Source organism: Tenrec ecaudatus, chromosome 16 (assembly GCF_050624435.1).
Source record: "Tenrec ecaudatus isolate mTenEca1 chromosome 16, mTenEca1.hap1, whole genome shotgun sequence".
In the NCBI taxonomy this organism is placed as follows: Eukaryota; Metazoa; Chordata; class Mammalia; order Afrosoricida; family Tenrecidae; genus Tenrec; species Tenrec ecaudatus.
In genome coordinates this window covers 31,149,963-31,168,000 of record NC_134545.1, presented here as the reverse complement: position 1 = coordinate 31,168,000, position 18,038 = coordinate 31,149,963, and the positions used below count along the sequence as shown (strand labels likewise).

General features: G+C 48.4%; 1 protein-coding gene across 1 annotated transcript; it reads right to left on the bottom strand.

Moving 5' to 3' along the window:
- Positions 1-9,970: 9,970 nt before the first annotated feature.
- LOC142429498 (beta-crystallin B2) lies at positions 9,971-16,542 on the bottom strand. Its single transcript, XM_075534604.1, has 5 exons — positions 16,486-16,542; positions 14,083-14,201; positions 12,108-12,240; positions 10,867-11,009; positions 9,971-10,139 (listed from the first exon to the last, which is right to left on the bottom strand). The coding sequence occupies exons 1-5, from the start codon at positions 16,540-16,542 to the stop codon at positions 9,971-9,973; spliced, it is 621 nt and encodes a 206-aa protein (XP_075390719.1).
- Between the last annotated feature and the right edge of the window lie 1,496 nt (positions 16,543-18,038).

Sequence of the window (18,038 nt, the reverse complement as noted above, 5' to 3'; positions counted from 1 at the left end):
CACTGAGACTTCATGATCACACAGGCTTGTGTGCTTCTCCATGTGGGTTTTGTTGCTTCTGAGCTAGATGGCCACTTGTTTATCCTCAAGTCTTAAAGATGCCAGATTCTATATCTTTTGGTAGCTGGGCACCATCAGCTTTCTTCACCACATTTGCTTATGCCCCCAGTTTGTCTTCAGCAATAGTGTCAGGAAAGTGAGTATCACAGAATGCCGGATTGTTCAAACAAAATGTTCTTATGTTAAGGGAGAACTTGAGTTGAGGCCCAATGTCCATCTGCAACCTTAATTATTAACATATAGATTTGAGCATATAGTTCTATTCCCCTCTGCCTCTTGGTTCTTTCCTCTATTTCCTTTTTACCTCCGTCTTGTTCCCACCATCATGTTCGGCCTTCATTTGGTTAGTAATTCCTCACTGCTACATTGCCTTTGATTGAGCCCCACTAGGCATCCTATGACCTTCCTTCCATTGATTTTACTTCACTTGTTGTTCCCTTGTCCCTGGGTTGGTCACACTCCCACCCTCCATTTCCTTTCCCCCACCTCCCCTTCTCCTGTATACCCCCAGAACTATTGGTCCCGTTCTTTTCATCTCTGAATTATTTATCGTGCCTATCTAATCTAGATAGATATGCAGATACATTAACAAGTGCAAAAAAACAGGCAAAGCCAAATAAAGCAACAAAGGAAGTCAAAACAATAACAACCACAGTAAAAAACAAAATAACATAAAGAAAACCACTGAACAAAATGGAAAAATCTATAAATAATTCAAGGTCGATTTGTTGGCCTTTGCGAGTGTTTTCCAGTCAAGTCTGATGGGGTGCCACACTCTGTCTCCCAAGTCTATTTTTCACACCATTTTATTAGAAATTAATCCAGATATTATACCAATGGTTCAAATCAAAACACGCAGTATAGTAAAATTGCTACCACAGTCAGTTTCAAAACATTTCAAAACAGTTCTCTCTTGAACTCCTTGATAACGTCTCTTCCAACTCTCCACTTCCCCCACCATACCCTTATTCTAACTGTCTCTATAGGTTCTTGCGTCTTTAGGGGCCCACCTGGAAGGATTAGCTCTGGACAGCCCAGGAGTTGTGAGGATGGTGCGGTGCTGCCACCTGGTGGCAGCAAGTAGCAGGAAAAGCTGTCCCTGGAACAGCCAACAACTCAACTGCAACTCAGTGACCTTATAGCTGCCCCTGTGGGTTTCTGAGACCGTACCTCTTCATGGGATTAGAAAGCCTCATCTTTCTCCCACTGAGAAGCTGGGTGGTTTCAAACTTCTGGGTGGCTTAAAACTGCTGACCTTATGGTTAGCACCCAATACATTACCACTATGCCACCAGGGCTCCTCCTCCAAAACCAGCCTAGATGACTCTGTTTGGAGCAGAGAGGAAACTATCCCCACTGAATCCTGCCCAAATTCTAGTTCTGTAAGTAGTAGTAAGTGGGTTTTGCAATTATACCTCAGGGTATCAAGATTTCCTGGTGGTGGAGTGGGTTCCTTGTTCGATGACTAACCACAGGAGGGCAGTTCAAACCTACAAAAATAACCCTCCCTCCTCCCCCCCCCCTTCCTGCCCCACTCTGCGGGAGAAAGTTGAGGTTTTCTGCTCCCTTAAAGGTGTACAGTCTTGCCAGTGGAAGGACATCAAAGGGATCCAGTTGGGAGAGGAGGAGGTGAAACTATCGCTATTTGCAGATGACATGATCCTATACATTGAAGACCCCCAAAACTCCACAGTTGGAGTACTTACAGCGATAGAGGAATATGGAAGGGTAGCAGGATACAAGATCAATAAACAGAAGTTGGTAGGGTTTCTATACACATCGGACAGGGCCATGGAAGAGGCTATTAAGAGGGAAGTGCCCTTCACAGTAGCCAAGAACAAACTGAAATACCTAGGAATATATTTAACAAAAGATACTAAAGACCTTTATAAGCATAATTATAAAACCCTATTACAGGAAACCAAAAGTGACCTCCACAAATGGATGACCCTCCCCTGCTCATGGTTAGGTAGACTTAACATAGTAAAGATGACAGTTCTTCCTAAAGCACTCTACAAGTTCAATGCTATACCAATCCAATTACCATCAACCTTCTTCAAAGAATTGGAAAAACTGACCACCAATTTCATATGGAGAGGGAAGAAACCCAGAATCAACAGAGAACTCCTCAAGAAGAAGGACACAGTTGGAGGACTCACCTTACCCCATGTTAATGCCTATTACACAGCTACAGTGGTCAAAACAGCGTGGTACTGGCACAATGATTGACACTCAGACCAGTGGAAAAGAATAGAAAGCCCAGGAGTAAAATCATCAGCATATAGACAACTGATCTTCGACAAGGGTCCCAAAAACATCAAGTGGGAAGCAGATGCCCTCTTTAATAAGTGGTGCTGGAAACAATGGATATCCACATGTAGAAAGATGAAACAAGACGTTTACCTCACCCCATGCACAAGAATACACTCAAGGTGGATCACAGATCTAGAAGTCAAACCCCAAACAATCAGGACCATTAAGGAGGGAATCGGGACTAATCTCAGAGCACTGGCCCAGGGAGCACATAGGCTCACTGCAACAGGGAAGGGTACACACACAGGTGAACTGGATATCGACAAATGGGATCTAATAAGAATAAAACACCTGTGCACCTCGAAAGACTTTGCCAAGAGGGTGACAAGACAACCCACAGACTGGGAGAAGATTTTTAGTAATGACACATCAGACAAAGGGCTCATTACTAAAATCTACAACACCATCGTGACCTGCAAAAAGAGGAAAACAGTTAACCCCCTAAGGAAGTGGGCGAAAGAATTGAGAAGAACTTTCACTAGAGAGGAGATCAATATGGCCAATAAACATATGAGAAAGTGCTCGAAGTCCCTTGCCATAAGAAAATGCAGATCAAAACAACCATGAGATACCACCTAACACCCCTGAGGCTAGCCCAGATCAGTAAATCAGAGATCAACAAGTGTTGGAGGGGCTGTGGTGAAGTAGGAACCCTCCTCCACTGCTGGTGGTCATGCAGATTTGTACAGCCACTGTGGAAAGCAATCTGGAGATACCTAAAGAAAATGGAAATTGATCTACCTTATGACCCAGCCATCCCTCTACTGGGCATATACCCGGTGGAAGCAGCAAATCAAACACGACCAGTCATAGGCGCTCCAATGTTTATTGCGGCACAATTCACAATAGCAAAGACTTGGAAACAGCCAAAGTTTCCATCGATAGACGAGTGGATTAGAAAACTTTGGCACATACACACAATGGAGTACTATGCAGCACTGAAAAGCACGGATGAGCACATGAAACACGCTATTTCATGGGAAGAGCTGGAAGGAATTATGTTAAGCAAGGTAAGCCATACCCAAAGGAACAAGTACAACATGAGTCCCCTGAGGTAAGTACAATCAGCATGACAGAAATAGAAGAATAAACATCCATCCCACAATAAACGGGGGAAGCATAGATAGTTGGAGGGAGGACAGGCCACACTTAGGGAGGTACATGAGAGAACAGCATAAAGAAGGAGTAGTGGGGCAGGGAGAGGGAGAACCAGGATGGGGAGAACTGAGTGGATGGTATGGGGGGGAACAGGGTACTAACCCACCCGGGGGAGAGAATCGGTTGTGTCCCCACAGATCTGGAACATGCATACGGACCCCACCACGACACACCAAACAAGGAGGGCAACGTAAAGTACAGAGGACTACACAAAGAGGCTAGACGACACGCTGGCCCAAACCAGAATTAGGCCGACACCCACATTCGAAGGGAGTACCACAGAAAACGAAAATAGATTATCTGGAGTGGGAAAGGAACTGACCCACCACACCACATCCAGAAGGAAGCTGAAACAAAAGAAGGAGAAAGGACGTAGTGGAGTACACCTGGGTCCACCAAGCCCAAGGACAATAGACCAGCTCAAAGGGCCCATCGTACAGAGAGGGCCATACAGCTGGCCACACTGCGAGATGTGACATCCTGCACCAACACATGGCCCTACACGGACAGTACCTGAGACACAGTGGGGGATGTGCGACTGAGCTGACCCCACCACACTGAGGCAAACACTGGGGGCGTGCAATGGAGCAGCGGAGGAAGCAGAGCAAAGGGATCCCAAGGGAGTATAAAGCATGGACTTTCGGGTTAGGATGTGGCACCTCACAAGCTACATCTAGAAAACACTCCTAAAGACCAACGAACTGACCTTGAACTACTAGCAATTTTTCTTTTAATATTTGCTATCTTTTTGTTTTGTCTTTTTTTTCTTTTTTTTTACCTTGTAAATTTTGTATGTTACTGGCTTTTCTGAGTATCAGCGTGTCGGTGTTGCTGCTGTCGATGCCATGTTCTTATGCGCCACTTAGGCACTGTCAAAGTCATCTGCATTTGTACGCACATATTACTATATCAGCAGGTCCACCTAGACAAGATAGGCCGGACAAATAATGAGAGAAGAAAATAACGGGACCAATGGTCCTGGAGGGACATGAGAGCATGGGAGGTAGGGGAAGGGAGGAGCTGTCGCCCAACACAGGGACAAGGGAACAGCAAGTGGTTCAAAACCAGAGGAGGGAGGGGAGAGGAGGACTGGTAGGGAGTGCCAAGGGCAAGGTAACTGAGAGGAATTACTGAAACCAGAATGAAGGCTAAACATGGTAGTGTGACGGGAGGAAAGTGAAAGGAAATAGAGGAAAGGAGTAGGAGGCAAAGTGCATACAGAGAAGCCTAAATACAGACATGTACATATGTAAATATATTTATGATTATGGGGGCAATAGACTTATGTGCATATATTTATAGGTTCAGTAGTAGGGTAGCAGATGGACATTGGACTTCCTCATGCATAATCCCCCAATACAATAGCACCTCGCCCTGCTAAACAGTCATTGCATGATACCCACCTTCCCGACATGATCACTGAAGACAGACGTGTGTGTAAGCAAACGTGGTGAAGAAAGCTGATGGTGCCTGGCTATCAAAAAGATCTGGCATCTGGGGACTTTAAGGCTTGAAAGCAAACAAGCGGCCATCTAGCCCAGAAGCAACAAAGCCCACACGGAAGCAGCACACCAACATAGGTGATCGTGAAGGGCAGAGGAGACCAGGTCTCAAACAACAAAGGCGGGGTGGTGGTGAGAGTCACATCACCGTGAATGAGGGGGAGTGTGTGATGGGGACCCAATGCCCATCTGTAGACAGCTGGACATCCCTTCCAGAGGGGTAGTGAGGAGGAGATGGGTCACTCAGGGTTCAGTGTAGCAACAATGAAACTCAAAATATTCCTCTAGTTCCTGAACGCTTCCTCCCCTCCCAATTATCATGACCCCAATTCTACCTTGCGAACCTGGTTATACCAGTAGATATCTGGAAACACAGGGAATCTAGGACAGACGAACCCCTCAACACCCGCGGTAGGAGTGGCGACACCAGGATGGAAGGGGGTGTAGAAAGGGAGAACCGATCTTGGAGATCTATGTGTAACCTCCACTCTGGGAGATGGGCAATGGGGAGGTGGGTGAGGGGAGACACCGGGGAGTGTAAGATAAGATATAATAATTATTTATAAACTATCAAGGGACCAGGGGGAAGAGGGGAGCGGGGAGGGAGGGGGAGGGGAAAAAAGGGAAACCGAGCTGATTCCAGGAACCCAAGTGGAAGGTGAATTATGAGAATGACGAGTGCAACGAATGTATAAGGGTGCTTCGCTCAATTGATCTATGGACGGATTGTGATAAGAGCTGTATGAGCCCCAATAAAAAGATTTATTAATTTTTAAAAAGGTGTACAGTCTTGGGGCGGGGGGGGAGTGGAGCTGATATCCAAGGGCTCAATAGAAATTAAATGTTTATAAAATAATTATGGCAGCATATATACAAATGTGCTTGATATAATTGATGTATGGACTATTTTAAGAGCTGGAAGAGCCCCCAATAAAATGATCTTTTAATAAACATTTTTAAAAAGATTTATAGTCTCGGAAATGCACAGGGTTTCTACTCTACCCTACAGAGTCACTGTGAGTCAGGATCAGCTCCACAGCAGTGAGTTTCCTCATGTGGGATTAATTGAAGGGCAAGTATCTCAGAGCCTTACACTTATGCCAGACCTGTTGAAGTGTGTCTACCCTGAAGTCTTGCTTCCCCAACTCTATATGCTGTGCCCCTTGTGCCACAACTGCTGTTCTCCCCAAGGGTCAGCAGGCAAATTGCAATTCTCTTATTTTCAACACCCTGCTCCTATTCTGGGTATCCTTAATGCCTTCTTCTTGCTACCATTAGTCCCCAAGGCTATATGGGGACAGCAGGGTCCTTTCTCTATCCAGTTCCCAGAAGGGAGTGCAAAGGTGAAACTGAGGCAGGAGGAAACAGATGAAGCATATGGTAAACTGAGGCACGAGGTCATAACTGACAGGACAAGGGAGAGAAAAGACAGAAATAGTTTTATTAGAGGAGAAGCTCCCAGATAAGGTTCTGTGACCGAGGTCAACAGGTCAGGGAAGTTGTGCTCAGCAGCCAGGAGTGGGGGACTTAAAGGGGTGGTGGAATGTGTGGAAATTAGAATATGGGGTCTGGACACTCCAAAAATTGCTTGTCGAATCCTTGTGGTTTTCTTTGAACCTGGATCATCTGGTCTCACTGGTTATCTTATCTGGTGCCTTCTGCTGCTGACCTCCAGTGATGTGCAGGGAAGCAGGGGCCCTGACCTGCTTCAGCTCAGCCCAATCTAGGAGCTCCTTCTCTGGACTCTAAGACCTCTATGTGATAAACCTCCTTCATCCAAGGACAGAAAGCCATGACTCCACGGAACATCAGAGGAAACAGAGCATGAGAACAGCATAGGCTTCCTGGCCATTGAGCAAATAAAGCTGCATGCCTTCAGGGATGCGGCTCCTTTGCTAAGTAGGATGCCTCCAGGCACTTAATTGGGGGCTTTTAGCTTCTCAGAGCTCAAATGGTGAATTCCATTGTGTAAATTTGTTGCACAGGACTTCTTCGAAATGTTGAGAAGCAAGGAGTTACTTTGAGCACTATGGTGCTCCAGACCAAGCCAATCACCTCATATGCCTGCATCAGTTGGGCTTTGACTAAGAAAGATCGAAGAATGGGTGCGTTTGAATGGTGGTGCTGGTGAAGAGTATGGAAAGTACCATGGACGCCAAAAGGACAAAAACATCTGTCTTGGAAGTAGTGCAGCCAATGCTTCTTAGAAGCAAAAATAGTAAGGTTTCATTTCATGTTCTTTGGACATGTTTTCAGAAGAGATTAGTCCCTGGAAAAGGACATCACCCTTGACAGAGGGTCAGTGAAGAAGACCATCAGAGAGAAGGATTGACACGGTAGCTGCCACCACAGCTCACACACGTGGTACTTGAGACTGGCACAGGACCAGGCAGTAGTTTGTCCTGTTGTACATGGGATTACTATGATTTTAGAAGGAATTGGAAAGAGTCAAAAATAGCTTCAATGCCCCTCAAAAAGAATGATGATCTGGGGGGACTTCAAGACTCATTACAGAGGCCCTGGTGGTGGAATGGTTATGTGTTGGGCTGTGATTTGCATTTCAGCAGTTTGAAACCACCAGCAGTTTCTCAGGAGAAAGACTGGGCTTTCTACTCTTGTAAACAGTTACAGTCTCAGAAATCCACAGGGGATCTCTATGAGTCAGCATAGACTTAATGACAATGATTATGACTTATTACAAAACAGACAGGTGGAAAAGTGGGTTATGCATTGGACTACTACACACAAATTCAGTAGTTCATATTCACTAGCTGCTTCAAAGGACAAAGGCGAGGTGTTCTGCTCCTGTACCTATTTAGGGTGACTGTGAGTTGGAATTGACTTGATAGCAATGGGTTGAGTGGTGACAGTCTGGTACAATCCTCATAGACTAAAAATAAAAAATTTTAAAAACTAACTTATTGCCAAAGAAGCCCTGGTGGTGTAGTGGCTGTGTATTGGGCTGATAACCACCAGGTCAGCAGTTTATAAGCACCACTCACTCTGATAGAGAAAGAGGAGACTTTCTACCCACAGAGGCAGTTCCACCCTGATCTATCAACAGGGCCTCTATGAATTGGAAACAACACAAAGGCACTGAGTTTTGTGAGTTTAACCTGTTACCATCAAGTCAATTCCAATTCATGACAACTCTGTCCTTCACTCTGCCCTTCCCTCATCCCTATCAGAACACTTGATATGAAGCTGCTACTGTAAAAACCATTTTGCCATGAACCTTTTGGTAGAGTTGTTTATGTGGGGTCCTGGTTTACAACGCCAGCACCAGCACCATGACAGGCTGTATAAAACCAAACTCTAGGGCAGGCTTAAGCTCTAATTTCAGATTCCTGGACACTGAGGTAATTCTGTCAGAGAAGGCATCATCTGTCCCAGACTGACCAGTAGGGAGCAGCGACCACCCCCCCCCCCAATTTACCAGTCAAGAAAATACGCACGAAACTGCTTGCCAACCACCACTGGACAACGCTGATGCCAGAAGGTTTCTCCAATAAATTTAAAGAACAGCAACACTGGACTACTCCTCTTCCCCTGCCATCCCTGGCCCCATAAAAGCCCAGGGAACAAAGAACTTGAGGCTGATTCCCTTTTGGACGCTGGGTCCCTGCTGCACTGGGCAGTGGAGGGAGGGAAGCCCTAGCTCAAGCTAGCAAATAAACTCCATTTGCCACTTTTGCATCTCAACTGGTCGTAATTCTTCCATGTGCCCAAGGTGAGCTCGCATTCCCTTCCCCAATCCAAGAGTTATAAGTTGGGCTGTTAATCACAAGGTCAGCAGTTCAAACCCACCAGCTGCTCTGCAGAAGAAATATGGGGCTTTTCTACTTCTGTACAGAGCAGCAGTCGAGGGTCCCTGTGAGTCTGCATCAGTGGTGAGTTTGTTCGCTGTCAGTATAATCTTGATTGGAGCAGCTCATCAGGCTTTCTTGAGTGGCTCTGCTAGGTGATTTTAAACCACCGCCATATGCAGGCCATAAACAAACTCAGAGACTAACTCACAGAACCAAAATCTACTGCAACAAGTCAATTCTAATTCATAGCACTGACTCCCAAAGTTATTCCACCTAGCACTCCTTTTCAAAAAAAATCACTCAGGGTCCCCCTGGAAATTTAAAACTTCTGGGTCCCTAAAGTGTAGGCATCTCTACTGTGGCGCGTCCAGGATCACTCCAGCATCCCCTTAGGTGATGTCACATATTTTAGGAAACACTGAAGTTTCTGGAGCTGTACATAAATCGTTATAACAACCTCATCTTCTTCCAGCAGAGCATATGGTTGGTTTGAACTTTAGACCTTGTAGTTAGCAGCTCTGCACTTACCTGACAAAGCCACCAGGGCTTCTGTGGCACAGAAACTCAGTGCCACAGAGTCAATCCCAACTGATTCATAGTGACCCTATAGGACAGGGTAGAACTGCCCTTGTGGGTTTCCAAGACTGTAACTTTTTAGAGGAGTAGAAAGCCTTGTGTTTCTCCCATGGAGCGGCTGGTGGTTTTGAACTGCTGGCCACAGGTCAGCCCAACACATAACCTACTAAGCCACCATAGTCAGCCATGGGGTGGTTATGAGCGATGAATCAGAATGCAGTGGGTTTGAATTTGAGTTGAGGTAGGAGGGTTGCAGGTCAGGTGAGGAAATAGAGGTCCAGAGAAGTTGGACCCTGCCCAAGGGCACACAGCTGCAGAGCTAGAAGATTCTAGGGGACTTTGTTGTCCCACGTTGCCCAGAGACTTTCTAGTTCATTCTCTCTCTCTCGCTCTCTCTCTCTCTCTCTCTCTCTCTGAATAAACCGCACCCTGGAGACTGGTTGCAAGTCACACTTTATTCACTCACTGGAAAGGCCAGGGAGGAATCCCCACAGTAGCCTGGCCCCTGGGAAGGGGCTGGGAAGGGGAGTGGGGCATGGGGAGTTTAGTGTGCTAGTTGGAGGAGTGGAAGGTGCCCCGTTGGTGCCACTGCATGTCCCGGATGCGTCGTATGGACTGAACTTGGGAGTTGGGGGCCCCGAAGTCACCACTATCCTTGTAGTCCCCCTTTTCCAGCAGGTACTGCAGCCCACGGTATCCAGGGTACTGATAACCAACCCACCTGTAGGGCCAGAGGTGAGGTGAGGGAACATGGATAGACAGACCGACAGAGGAAGGACTGAGCAGAGCACATCCTACTCCCTAGGATCTTTCTCTTTAAAAACAACAGTAACAACAACAAAAACAGGGGAAGGCCCTGTAGTGCTTGCCAATTCTTGTAGTATAAATTCTTCCCTGATAGCTGATTTCAAGGGGCCAATGATGTGAACAGCCCGTGCATAAAAATTCTAAAAGCCTAATTAACATTTCTCATTTTCAAGCTGGTGAAAGTCAGCAGCAGCATGCCCCTGCCCAGAAGCTATGTCATGCAGAATTTTCACCAGAAGTCCCAGTGCTAGTGAGCAAGGTCTGTGGACCAAACAGATGCTTCTTGTTTCTAGGGTCAGTGCCTTGCACAGAGCAAGGCCACCCTTTCTGTGGCCCTTTCCCAACCTTCCCCTGGTTCCGCCTCTGCCTGCCACCCACTCCTGCTCCCCCATGGACTGCCCTGTTCTGGGTGGCTGCAGAGGAGGCCCAGGGATTTTACCTGCCCAACAGGCAAGTAAATGACATAAATGGCAGAGCCGAAAACCACTCATGGGCTGAGGTTGGGAAGGGTGATTTTTGCAAGTGTGATGGCATATGGGGATTGGGGGGGTGGAGGGAGCAGTGATTCCTGGCAAGGCAGGATGGAGGGCCCAGTGTCCACGGGTCCAGGGCAGAGTGAATGGGGGTAGGACTGCACTCACGTGCCACTCTGCACACGGACGGAGGACACCTTCTCCTGGTAGCCATGCGCGTGGAAGCTAGGCACGTCATCGTCAATGATCTCCATCTTCTTCCCTGTGAAACTGGGGTGCTCGTAGAGAATGATCCTGTGTTCTTGGCTGTCCTGTGCATGGAGAGGGACCTGGGGATGAGCAGGGAGCCCAGGTGACTGGGTCTTCCCACTCTACGGCCCACCCAATTCACGACCCATGGCCTGTGACAAGCTCCATGAACTGTGGCCCCGTGTGGGGTCACTGTGGGGACACGCGCATGCAGCGCACACTCCCAGAAGTTACACTGTGGACAAGACCCTGAACATCACTGCACCCACCGGTCCTCCTCTGACAAAGGTCTTGTAGTAGCTCCCATGAGTCCTCTGGGTGGTACAAATAGTGAGGGTATCCAAGCAGCTCACCAAACAGTGAGTGGCTGGGAATCACCCAGGTGCACCTCTAAAGAAGGGCCTGCTGGTCTGTTTCCAAACACTGAGCCACGAAAGCCCTGTCTCGCACCATCCCACACAGGGCCCCATGGGCTGCTTGTGACTTGGAAGCAATTCCACAGCAACTGCGGGGTTAGAAGGTGCAAGGCGCCAACCCTGAGCATAGCATGTGGACACCTTAGCATCCAACCCATTGCTATCTTGTTGATTTTGACTCACAGGGACACTATGGGACAAAGTAGAACTGCTCCCTCGGTTTCCTGAGGCTGTTCATCTTTATAGGAGCAGACCACCTCATCTTTCTCCCAAGGAGCAGCTGGTTGGTTACAACAGCTTACCTGGTTAGCAGTCAAGCACTTAACCCTTTGCACCACCAAGGTTTCTCCAGATCAGCCCCCAAAGCCCCTGCCATCATGCTGATTCCAACTCACAGAGACCCTATGGGTCAGAGTAAAACTGTTCTCTCAAGCTCCCAAGATAGTCTGTCTTTGTGGGAGCTAACAGCCTCACTTTCTCACAAGGAGTGGCTGGTGGATTCGAACTGTTGACTTTTCAGCTATCGGCCAAACGCACAACTTACTATACCACCAGAGCACCTTAATAACAGATATATGATATCTCCATTTTACAGATGAGGAAACACAGGAAAGACTTTTGCAGGAAAGCCCCCCACCAATCAGAAGAGGTGCCCTGTCAGAGAGGGTGGCTCCTTCCTGCACCCTCGGCCTCTGGCACCTGGGAGGTGAAGAAAGGAGGGCTGTGGGAGGGGAGAGGACTCACCACTTTGATGGGCCTCAGTGAGCTGAGGGAGTCTGTCCTGCGACTGCTGGTCCATGAGTCCCAGCGTGGGTACGCACCCTTCTCAAACACAAACTGCTCACCCTTGCAGTTGGCTTGTTCATAGCCCACCCAGCTGTAACCAAGACACACAGACAGAGACAGGAAGACGAGAGGTCAACAGAGATCCAAGCCCCCTTCAGCCCAGGAGTCACTCCAGCCCACCCTAATAACTCACTCACTCACTGCCATCGAGTTGAGGCTGACCCATAGTGACCCTATAGGACAGGGCAGAACTGCCCCTGTGAGTTTCCAAGACTGTAACACTTTATGGGAGTAGAAAGTCCTGTCTTTCTCTCTAGAGAGGCTGGTAGTTTCAAACTGCAGACCTTGACAATCGCAGCCCAATGGGTAACCACTACGCCACCAGGGATCTTATCCTAACAAGGAAACATTAAATAATAACAGTAATAAACCAAACCCATTACCAATTAGTGTCATCAGTCAATTCACAGCCCCCCCCCCCACAGGACAGAGTAGAACTGCCCCTGTGGGTTTCTAAGGCAAGGCTATCAGTCTTTACGGGAGAAGAATGCTTCATCTTTCTCCCACAGACAGGTTGGTAGGTTTGAACCACTGACCCACTTGGCTGCTTGATTTGCAGCCAAGCACAAAGGTACTCTGCCAGTGCCACTCCCTTCAAGGGTACATCCTGTTTTTGTGAGGTTAATTCTGATCATAGCAACCCTCTAGGACAGAGCCTTTGTGGCATAGTGATTACATGTTGGGCTGCTAACCTCAAGGTCAGCTGTTTGAATCACCAGCTGCTACATGGAAGAAAGATGCTTCCTACTCCCTCAAAAAGTTACAATCTCAGAAACTCACAAGGGCAGTTATACCCTGTGCTACAGGGTCACCATGAGTCAAAATCAAGTTTTGCTTTTTTTTGTTTTTAACTGCTGCCATAGTTTCCAAGTCTGTCAATTGTAATGGAAACACATAGCCTCGTCTTTCTTACACTGAGTGGCTGGTGGGTTCGAACACCCAACATTGCAATCAGCAATAAAGTACTTAACCCACTTCCCCCAAATACCATCCACAGTAAATACAGAACTCTAATTCTCATGCTGTAAGGCCACAAGCTCTCTCCAATCATCCTCAGGAGGATGGAGTTACCCTCTTCCTGCATGGGAAGAAACTGAGGCACACCTGCCATCACACAGCCACCAAGAGCAGAGGCAGGACTTGAACCTAGAGGGGTCTGACTTATTCCACTGCTCTTAATAAGGTTTCAGTGGATAATCCTTCAGAAGTGGACTACCAAGTCCTTCTTCTGAGGCTCTTTATCTGGAAGCTCCTCTGAAAACTGCCCACCATGGATGACTCTCCATTCGCCTAGTATTTGAAATGCCGGTGGCCTAGCTTGCAGCTCTACAGCAACTCACAATCACTATGGTATGACAAACTGACAGCCAGGTGGTGGACCATGAAAAGAGAAGACTGAAGAAGAGCCTTTCAATCATGGTGTTGACAAAGAACACTGAAATTTCTCTCAGAGGAACAAACAAATCTGTCTGGGAAGAAGTACAGTCAGAGTGCTCCATAGAAACCAGTATGGCGAGACTTCATCTCACATCCTTTAAGGTATGTGATCAGAAGAGACTAGTCACTGGAGAAAGACATCGTGCTTGATAAAATAGAGGGGCAGCCCAAAAGAGGCAGGTCCTTAATGAGACGGATTGATAGAGAGACTGTAGCAACGGGCTCGAATGTAACAACAATGGTAAAGACGACACATGACCAGTTTTTCTGTATCTGGTCACCGTGAATCAGAACCCAACGACAATAGTTTGGTTCCCAAAGCACAGGTTCTCTTCAGAGGCTGTCTGTCACCGTTACTGGTTCCCTGGAGGCACAGTCTAGCAGCAGGGTGAGGACAGACAACCCCGCCCCCACCTCCCAGTTCCTCAGTACATACGGTCCAGCCTGCACCAGAACGGAGCCCGCCTTCTCTATGCCAGTATCTCTCAGGTTGGAACAGGCCCCAATGAGCTCATGAGAGTGGCCCTGGAAGTTTTCCTGCTCAAAGACGGTGATCTGCAACAAGAGGAGAGCATGGAGGGGACAGTGAGAGTGGGCAGTATCAAGGCTGGAGAGACCCCAGGATGTTACCAGACTCTGCCTTCAGGGTTACCACCCCAACATGAAGCCATGTCCCCGCCATGAGACCGTCCCATCTGTAGAATAGGGCATTGAGGCAGTTCCAGTCTCATGGGGATGTTAGAAGGACCTGAGGGATGGTGGCTAGCACATCCTAGTGTTCTGGAGGTGAGAGGGATAATTCTGCTAATGAAGAGAGATGCCACCAATCCCTAGAAGGGTAAGTAGCAGGATATTGGAGCCCAGGTCTGCCCGACGCTGATGCTACTCCAACAGACCTTCTCAAACCCTCATAAGCATGCAGAGCACCTGGGAAGCTGGTAGAATGCAGTTTCTCAGGCAGCAGATCTGGAAAGCAACCCCCAATTCTGCATTTCTCACCAGCTCTCAGGTGAGGCTGATGATGCTGATTCGTGTGTCAGATCAGGGGTAGCAATATGCTAGGTCACCCGGCCTGAAATGTTTCTGCTCCTCTACGAACCAAACTAGGGCTTCTTACATACACGCTTCACTCCCATTTCACTTGTACAACCACACATACCAGGGGCCTTGGTCCCCCTTGCCTCACCTGGTCTAGGGGCTGGCAGTATTCTCACCATGGGAAACAAAGCTCTTTGAAGTGAAGCATCCCACCCAAGCTCACAGCCATGTGCTGACTGAGAGGCCAGCTGCATATTTCCTGGTTGCAATGAGAATATTGAGCAGAGGTTTTCTAGCCACTCTTTGTAGAGACTTGTCTCTGGGTTGAATGCTCCGGATGGGCAGCCACAGAGCCCATGTAGTCAGCCTGAGGCTAAGTCAGCATGGATTGGCTGGACAAAAGCAGAGATAAATCCCACGGGCTCAGTTGCATCATTTTGGCCAGAGGCCCAGCAGCAGACTAAGTCAGGAGACAGCCCTAGCCTCGGATGGCCCTGTGCTGTATCCAGCTGGGTAACCACAGGGAGTGTCTGAATTCCTCTGAGCCCTATTTGTCTCATCTGTAAAATGGGCTTTCCATCTCTTTTGCAAGGCTATGCGAAGACTCGAGAATATGGACTGAGAGATTTGTTGACATTTTCCTGGCTTCATAGAGGCAATCGTTTTTCCTCAAGTTAACTATGAGACCAAACAAAACCAAACTTACTGCCATCAAGGCGGTGCCGACTCATAGCAACTCTATAGGTCAGGGTAGAACTGCCCCTGTGAGTTTCTGTAACTGTGATGCTTTATGGAAGTAGACAGCCGTGTCTCTCTCCCAACGTGACTACTAGAACATTTTAAATTATTCCTATGGTTCTGCTGGATAGGGCTCTAAGCCACCTGCACTGACCTTCCCAATGTTCCTCACACTTGCTGCAGGGCCTTTGCATATGCTATTCCTTGTACGTTCTGCCTCTCCCCACCCCCTCCACCAAGTGCCACACAGCTGCTTCCTCCCTGGACCCACATCAATCATTAAATGTCCCTTCCCCGGGGAGATCCTGTTTGACCACTGTTCCTCATCTGCTGGGCTCTCCCAAGGCTCTTTCCTCCTTGAAATTTCCTCTGAGCCCTTCTCGCTCTTTGAACGCACATATTTGCTTGCTGCTTTATCATCTGTCCCCCAGCAAAACAGCCTAAGAGGGTGAGGGACTGCCCAGTTTGACTGGACAGATTGATGGTTGTGGGTGAATCTATGCCCAGGGCTCCTACAAACGAGGAGACAGAGGGCTGCAGGGAGCAGCCCGTTGGGTGGCGGGAGTGCCTAGTCCCTGGCCTAGACACTGGACATGGAAATGAGATTGCAAGGTGAACTTCCAAGCTGGTGTGGGGCTCACACTCTACATGTGCCGCACATGAAGTGACCCCCACTTCTCTGCCTTGTCTCCCATCCCTGTGGTAAAATCCCTAGGGCTCTGCCCATGTTATAAAGCTTGTGGCAAGTTCGGTCCCGGTGTCACAGCCTCATATGAGGGTATGGAGCTTGGTGTACAGCACACCCTGTTCACCGGAGGCTGCAAGAAGGGACCCCATAAGTCATGGAGCGGGCTCTACTGCTGGAAGCTAGTGTGCGGGCACAGGTGGTCCAGTCAGGTCAAGGCCTTCAGATTCCATACCCTTTCTCCCATGAGCAGGAAGGGGAAACTGAGCCCAGACAGGAGCAAGGGTGCCCCGAGAAGGAAGATGCCAAACCCATTTTACAGAAGTAGAAACCGAGACTGAGGGCGATGTGCTGTTGGGCCCTTTCTGAGGTACGCACCTTGGGGTTGAGGGGCGGCTGCTGCTTGCCCATTTGTGTCTGGTGGTCCGAGGCCATGGTGGACTTCTGTGCAGGAAAGACCTGGAATATGTGGAGGCCTGACATCAGGGTCTTCTCTCACCCTGCTGGTGCGGTGGCTGGGGGGTAGGGGTGCATGCAAGGGGGCTGCAGGGACCACTCCGCTTAGCCCCAAACTCTGTCCTCAGCAAGGTTTCAGTTCAGCTTAGAACAGGTCTGAACAACTAAACACCTACCTTTTTTTTCTTTTGTTTAGATCCAGGTCAACCCCAGAAGCATCAGTGGTGCTATATTAAGAGCTTACACAACTGCCCCTCACCCCTCACCTCCACAGCTACTGCCATTGAGTTGAACCCTCTACACTGGGCCCCAAGCTTACAGGACCAGCCCCCACCCCTTTTCAGAAAAAGTGACAACTCAGCGCCTCCTTATTAATAAAACTATTTGTGCTCTAGCCCATCATCCAGGATGGAGTGTGAGCTCGGCTTCTGCAGCTGCCCTGACTCCCCCAGCACCCCACAGCAGGAGGCAGTACTACCCACTGTGGGAAATGCTGCCTGCAGACAGAGTAAAACGTGGCCCTGTGGGTTTCCAAAGTTGTCTGCCTTTATGGAAGCAGAAAGCTTCGTCTTTCTCCCAAGGAGGGGCTGCTGGGTTTGAACTGCTGAGCTCTGAGTCCATTGGGGTCATACCAGAGTGAGAATGTCTGCTCTGTTTTGGAGTTCCTTGATGAGAAGCAAATTAATTTAGCCAACCACAGCTCTGCCCTGGCCACATCTGGCTTGTGACTGCAAGGTTGGGATCTCCCAGGACCCCTGCACCCCTTTCCCAAACCATTCTCCTTCACTCACTTCTGTCCCTCTTTCCAGAAGCCATTATGTGAAAGCAAAGGGACCAAGGTGGGTGTCCAGGCATGGTCAGGAGCATCAGGGGAGGAAATTGCTTAACTGGTGAAGATATCAGGGCCCCTGGGTGTCACCAACACTTGGTGCTTAGCATTACTGAGGGAGAAAGGCCTGGCAATCACTTTCACAAAGATTACAGCCAAGAAAAGCCTGTGGAGTTTTTATTTCCATACACAGAACCCACCTGAGTCTGAATTGACTCAGCAGGAATAAATTTGAAGTTTTGAGAATGGCATGGAAAACTCCAGAAAATTTCCAATTCTTCCCCTCATTTCTCCCAAGACACCAGTCAAATCAGGTTGTGCTTCCCCAGGACAAGACAGGAGACCTAGTTTTCTGCTCCAGAGACCACATCGAGTTTCCAGAAGCTTCTGTCACATTAAACCCCCTGCCGTGGAGTCCAGAAACCCCATGGCGACCCTACAGGAAAGAGGAGCACAGCTCCCTGGAGTGTCAGAGATTGTCCGTCTTTTCTGAAATGGATGGCCTCACCTTTCTTCCAAGAAGTTTTCAACCATTGACCCTGAGGTTCGCAGTTGAGGGCTTTAACCACTGGGTTCCATACCCACTGCCACAGAGTCCATTCCGACTCACTACAACCCTACAAGACAGAGTCAGACTGCCCCCAGG